This window comes from Musa acuminata, chromosome BXJ2-8 (assembly GCF_036884655.1).
Source record: "Musa acuminata AAA Group cultivar baxijiao chromosome BXJ2-8, Cavendish_Baxijiao_AAA, whole genome shotgun sequence".
In the NCBI taxonomy this organism is placed as follows: Eukaryota; Viridiplantae; Streptophyta; class Magnoliopsida; order Zingiberales; family Musaceae; genus Musa; species Musa acuminata.
Window position 1 is genome coordinate 46,051,216 of NC_088345.1, and position 6,580 is coordinate 46,057,795.

At 35.9% G+C, this 6,580-nt stretch overlaps 1 protein-coding gene across 1 annotated transcript; it reads left to right on the forward strand.

Annotated features, from left to right (window-relative positions):
- The first annotated feature begins 1,389 nt into the window (after nucleotides 1–1,389).
- On the forward strand, nucleotides 1,390–5,694 carry LOC135584940 (uncharacterized). The gene is made up of 4 exons (XM_065121978.1): nucleotides 1,390–1,869; nucleotides 1,952–2,134; nucleotides 4,175–4,413; nucleotides 5,339–5,694. The coding sequence occupies exons 1-4, from the start codon at nucleotides 1,489–1,491 to the stop codon at nucleotides 5,583–5,585; spliced, it is 1,050 nt and encodes a 349-aa protein (XP_064978050.1). The 5' UTR covers nucleotides 1,390–1,488; the 3' UTR covers nucleotides 5,586–5,694.
- Nucleotides 5,695–6,580: the final 886 nt, after the last annotated feature.

Below are 6,580 nucleotides of genomic sequence, written 5' to 3' on the forward strand. Positions count from 1 at the left end.
AGTTCCCTGTTGGGCAATCTTAACAACAGAGAAATTAATTATATCTTTGTTCACGAAGAAAGGAAGAAGATAAAACAAAATAAATTTATAGATTATTTTTTTAATCTTATAATGTTTACAATCCAATGACTCGAGTGTCTGATGACATTTGGATCGATGTCGATTCTTGTATTTGTCGGGTGTTTTGCTTGATATAAAGTGGAGTCATGTTGCATGGCGATTGAATGTTTCCACAAACAACTAAGTTATTCAACGTGTCATGTGATATATTAACATCTTAACATTAAGTCTATCATAATACTCAATCGGATGTTTTATCAGCTCAATATGTCGGACGGGTAAACGTAAATTTTATTATTCAAGTAACATTTCATGTTCGAATAATATCGGATACTTTTAAGATCTGAGAAGCATCTTAAGAACTCCTCGCTTAGGAACCCACAAGTAGAAGATTACTGTGTAGATTGACTGTTGAACCAACATTGGATAAGTTTCTTCTACAATGAGGTTTTTTTTTTATATTCAATTCTTGCTTACAAATTAGTGTACCTACAAATGTCGATAATCTCTATATCATGTTTTTTATAATATTTTTATTACAATTCGATTTGATGAGATAATTAATATGTAAATATCGTTTATCTTATATGATTCGTTGATGGTATAACTGGCTTATGTCTTGTAATATCCTTAGTATAGCGATTCAATCTGATAGGATAGCTGATCGATCGATCTGTGACTAGCTCGTGAGTGAAAGAGCAAATCGAATATGGATAGAGTTTATCGACTCCACTAGGCAGCTTAATCATGAATCCAAAGTTGCCACTAGGCAGTTTGAGATCATGCCACTAGGCAGTTTAAGATCATGCCACGTGGCATGGATGGTATATAATATAATGGGTAATTACAGATTACTCAATTAGTTATGTATTTCAATCTCTATATTTTAAAAATTTATGTTGATATATTATATTTATGAAAGTAAAATATTTAATCTAACAATACTAAAAAAATAAAATGATAATTTTGATCATGAGCCATCAATCTTATACGAAATCAGATTAGTTAAGTATAACAGAAAAGAAATGAGACGATTCAGGAGATGATGATCATCACTAACATCGTGATTGAATAGATCGTCCAAAAGGATAACTAAGTAGAAGAAATGAGGATTATCATTCAAAAATAATAATAAAGTTGAAAGGGAGAACAAAATCAATATTTTTGAATGATGAGGATCGAAATTATATATTTCTTTTTATTTTTTAATATTATTTTTACGTATGTATAGTATATTTTATCAGTAGATTTACAGTATGATAGAAAACAAAAATTAAATATTTTACTTTGAATGCAAGTTTGTTAAACGGAAGCGGGTGGTGACCATCGGCGGAAGCAATCAGGATCCCAACAATTTAACTGTAAATAGCCCAATATTATGGCGTGCAGTTGCCTTCGGCGAAAGCAATCCGGATCCACTCACCCACGATGTTGCGTGTCGCTCGCGCCCTCCGCTCTCGTCTTCCCCGCAGCGGCGCCTGCCGCGCCGTCTCCACCGCGGCCCCCACGCCGACGGACGACGGCGCAGGCGAAGGGATCTCGCACCGGATGGTGTCCGTGAACGGTATCAATATGCACGTGGCCGAGAAGGGGGAGGGCCCCACGGTGCTCCTCCTCCACGGCTTCCCGGAGCTCTGGTACACCTGGCGCCACCAGATGCATGGCCTCGCCGCCCGCGGGTTCCGCGCCGTCGCACCCGACCTCCGTGGCTTCGGTGACACCGACGCGCCTCCCGCCGCCGCCGCTTACTCTATACTCCACATCGTCGGTGACCTGATTTCCCTCCTCGACTCGCTTGGCCAAGACAAGGTGATCGAAGCATTGGATTCTCTTTGTGTCGAATTGCGTGTGCTCGTTGGTCCAAGTTTGTGTTCTTGTTCGATGGCGACAGGTGTTTGTGGTGGGGCACGACTGGGGGTCGATGGTGGCGTGGAATCTGAGTATGTTCCGGCCGGACAAGGTGAAGGCAATGGTGACTTTAAGCCAGGCCTTCACCCCCCGAAACCCAACGAGGAAGTCGCTGGAGTATCTGAGGACAGTCTTTGGAGATGATTACTACATGTGCCGGTTCCAGGTGTTTACTTATTTCTCCATTTTCCAACCTAGCACTCAATTGAGGTATTATGAAGCCTCTTTTTCTCATCTAATTTCTTTGGATCTATAATCGGTTACTTGCTTGCAAACAAGGTTGATTCCTTGGCCTCATTCATGGGAAGTTGTACATGATGATTTTTTTGTTCACCAATGGGTACACAAATCAATGGCTCTTGCTTACATCTTTAGTTGTACACCATGACTTTTTTCTCACCAATGGGTAACGGATCTATCATTCTTTCTCATTGATAAATCTTGATATTAATCACATAGAATTACAATTCATGCTGTGGGTGTGTGTGTGAGAGACAGAAATGTTCTATCTATGCACTTCTTAAAAAGAATTCATTGTCTGTGGATCCGTGATTATATAAGCATAGGATACCAACAAGCTTTTGTTTCCTACACAATAATGTGCTTATTATTGGCTGCATGTTACAATCATGTTGACAAAAAGCCTTATCACTGAGTCAGCTGCATGTTATGAATCACCTGCATATTTTATTGATTTTCCATATATGAAGGACTTAAGCCTAAAGGTCTTGCATTTTTCTTTTTTCGTTTCCAAAAATGAATTACTTATGCCTCTTAAATCTTGTTCTCCCTGTTGCTGGAGGTTATTCACAGAAAGCTAACTGATCATTATCAACAAATCGATGTATATACGGTTTGCAGCAGTCATCTTTATGAATGTACTTACTATTCACAACAACAAATTTGGAAATGGGGTTAGTGCATACTATTCCAACAATTTAATTATTCTCTTTGGGTTTGGGAATGAGGTTAGCCTCAGTCATCTTTCGTATGTTTGTTGAGGACATCTTGCTATTCATCCATGCTTCAGGTCAGTAATATAAAAATCTTGCGAAAATCTTTGGCAATAAAGGTGACCTCTATTATATTATGCTATAATTCTAATATGTGATCCTAGTGGTGGTGCTGGTGGCGTCTATGGTGAATGCAATTGTTATGGTGGTAGGAAGGGTGCTGGTGGTGGGATGATATTGGTTGCAGCCACAGAATTTATGATGGCAACAACTTTGGTTATGTTGAAGACAGTGTTAGCAGCAAAAATGATGGACATAAAGTGGTGTGGTGGTTGTGGCAACAACAAACAGTAATAGTGTAGCACCATGGTAGTGGTGAAAATACAAATAGTGAAAATTGAATGGCGACGGGATGGTACTGAGTACTGACTGTGGTGATGGTGGTAGTGAAGGTAACATCCATGATAGTGATGATGGTGGTGATGACAATAATGTAAAAGTGGTCCTATTGTTGGTGGGAAGATGGTGACAGAAGTATCAACAACAATTGTAATTATAATGATGAAAAGTCTAGAATAGAAAGTATTGGAGGCTTGGAGCATATGTAATTCTTTTAGTCTATGTAAAATTTTAAAAATCAGGGAACTAGTTTTCCAGGAGAACTATTTACAGGAGTACTCTATTTTTCTAGTTTCTGAGAAATGTTTTTGTAAAAACTAATAGTTTTCTTATAAAGCAAACCTGCTTTCGCCCTTTCAATTGTTATTGAAGTATCTAGAGGAAGAACTGAGTGCAAAAACATGTAGATATATGTGAAGACTTATGTTAATTTTTCACTGTGATTAGAAACAACAGATGTTTCCCTCACCAAAATTCTATTGTTCAGAGTGGTATTTACAAGTACTTGTAAATTAGAGAGCATCAAATGATAACTGTTTCTTCTCCAGTAACCATATTCTATGATATGTATATATTTTTGCACTTCAATATCTTTTCCTTGGATCGACATGATGGTATTTGGTAGTAGTTCCTGGATCGTACCTTAGATTTTAGACACTTTGCTCCATTCTCAAGTAACTTCTTTTAGTTATTTTTTTCCTCGCCAAACCAAATTAGATAATCAGTGTACAAATTAAAGTGTGCACATTTTTGCTATTCTGTAGAACTTACATTTATGTCATTGGACCTGCATTAAATTCAGAAGCAAATCAAAATGTTGTTAATCTCATTGTATGAATTTATACAATTTGTAGGAACCTGGAAAAATAGAAGCAGAATTTGCTCGCCTTGGTACTGCATGGGTACTCAAGAAGTTTTTGACATATCGCAACCCGGGTCCCCTTTATATTACAGAGGATCAAGGGTGGGGTAGCTCTGATTCCAAGATTCTTTTGCCTTCTTGGCTATCTGAAGTTGACATCAACTATTATACAAGCAAATATGAGAAGGCTGGTTTTACAGGAGGTTTGAACTACTATCGATCTTTAGACTTGTAAGTTGGCCATGATTTCTGCTCTATGCTATATTGAAATACTTAGAGCAACGTAAATTCCTAGTTCCCTATTTATTTGTTAGTGCTATATTTTTGTAACATGTATTAGAAAACTAAATTGTTTCTTCGTTAATCACTTGTCATATGCATTTGAAATACTTCACATTGCATCAGGTAGATCAGTTGTAGGTCTTTGATTCTGTATAGCAGAATTGGAAGATGTGAGCAGTTTCAACCTGGTTGATGAATAGACTTAAGTATGTTGCAATAAAAATAATAAAGCAATTGATGTCGAGAAAGAGATAATCAATAGCCCATAGAAAGAAGTTGCATTGCGAATTTACACTTGTACTCCTTATTGGTTAAAGAAATTTAAATCTGAGCAAGCCCTAAATTCTGTGTTAACTGTTAGCTTTCATCTCATCAACCTCTGGTAGACATGTCAAAAAAGTTATATTACTCGGTTGCTTGGTGAGGTAATCTGGTAGGAGATGCAAAATCTGAATTTGGATGTTCATTTTTGATAGGTCTAGTTGTTAGATAAAAAGGACCAACTTTAACTCTTTTTTCCACCGTGAACACAGTATTCCCGGTAGCAAGTTTCAGAACAGCTGCTGCACACTTGATACATCCTCTTACCAAAAGTTTTAACCGAGTGCCTAGATAAAATAAACTTCCTAGGCTCCAAATTCTTATTGTTGAATTGATGATCAAGATGCCTTGTATTTTCATTGTACCCACGATTTGAATGCAAGGTTAACTTCAGAATACAGATGATAAATTTCTTTTATCTTCCCTACTAGAACTATTTTTGGTGATTTTATTGTCCTCATACATTGATATGCAGTTCTTCGTTTTCATTTGTGCCTTTATAATAGTATTGAAGTAACATCTTTTGCTATCTACTGATTGAAATTCTGATTAGGAATTGGGAACTTACTGCACCGTGGACTGGGGCACGCATAAAAGTGCCTGCAAAGTTCATTGTGGGAGACCTGGACCTAACCTATCACTCACCTGGAGCCCAGGACTTCATCCATAAGGGTGGGTTGAAGAATTATGTACCATTACTCGATGAAGTTGTTGTGATGAAAGAAGTAGGCCATTTCATCAACGAGGAAAAACCCACTGAAATCACCGAGAACATTTGTGATTTTATCACAAAGTTCTGACACAGAGTGTGAAATTATGTAATTGTTCCAGTTGCAATCATCTTCTCTCTGTAACTCCACCGTAACTTCTTGTTGGAGTTTATGAAGGTTACCTATGTTTCAGTTCTCAGTGGTCCTGTCAAGTGCATTCCATACAGGTTTTCATGCCTTAAGTTTTTATTCATTGTGTGTGTGTGTGTGTATATATATATATATATATATATATATATATATATATATATATATATATATATATATATATATAATCTACAATAATTTCCTGTGCCTAGAGAATACAAATAGTCACTCAAAGCTTTGAGATGCCAATTACAAGGTCTTAGAAGTATGAAGTCAAAATCTTGAGAATATGAGACTAAATCATGCTTTTACATGTGTTAAAAATACAAATTATATTTCCAAATAATTTTAACATAGAAATATATGATCGGATGTATGCTGCATGTTTTAGTAGTTCTTTTCATTAAGTTGAGGGTTGCCTTGATTCTTGAATTTCTCTTGTATCAGCTTTTATTGTTCTTTAGTGTTTCATTATGTTGTGCAGCTTTTGAAATTTTTTGTTGTATGACCTTTAAAGATGTTGTCATATCTTGAAGATTAAGTGAAATATAAATCAGTTATGGGGTTATAAGTCTATTTAACCATTTTTATTTAGAAAGAACAAAGAATATGAAAATATTCCTTATTTTTTATTTTTTTAAAAAAGAATATAACCGTAAAATCAATATTTTGAACGACGTGTCTATTTATCTATAGTTTTTGCATTATTTAAGTGGCCACAAAAAAATGATATAAAGAAGTGGATAAACAATAATAAACATTCATACCAAATTATATTAATTTTTATTTTCTTTATTTCACTCAAGAATTATGAATGCACACTAAATGTTGACCATGTTAACCTTTTGACTGTTCCTGATTTGTCATTCATTAGGATGTCGAATTTAATATAAACCCACGACTTACTATATATTCAAATCTATGCGTCTAATATTATA

Excerpts from the sequence above, each read along its gene's own strand:
- LOC135584940 (XM_065121978.1), top strand. The coding sequence starts at position 1,489 with ATGTTGCGTGTCGCTCGCGCCCTCCGCTCTCGTCTTCCCCGCAGCGGC. Across the intron at positions 1,870-1,951 it reads ACTCGCTTGGCCAAGACAAG|GTGTTTGTGGTGGGGCACGA; the intron begins GTGATCGAAGCA and ends CGATGGCGACAG. Across the intron at positions 2,135-4,174 it reads ACTACATGTGCCGGTTCCAG|GAACCTGGAAAAATAGAAGC; the intron begins GTGTTTACTTAT and ends TACAATTTGTAG.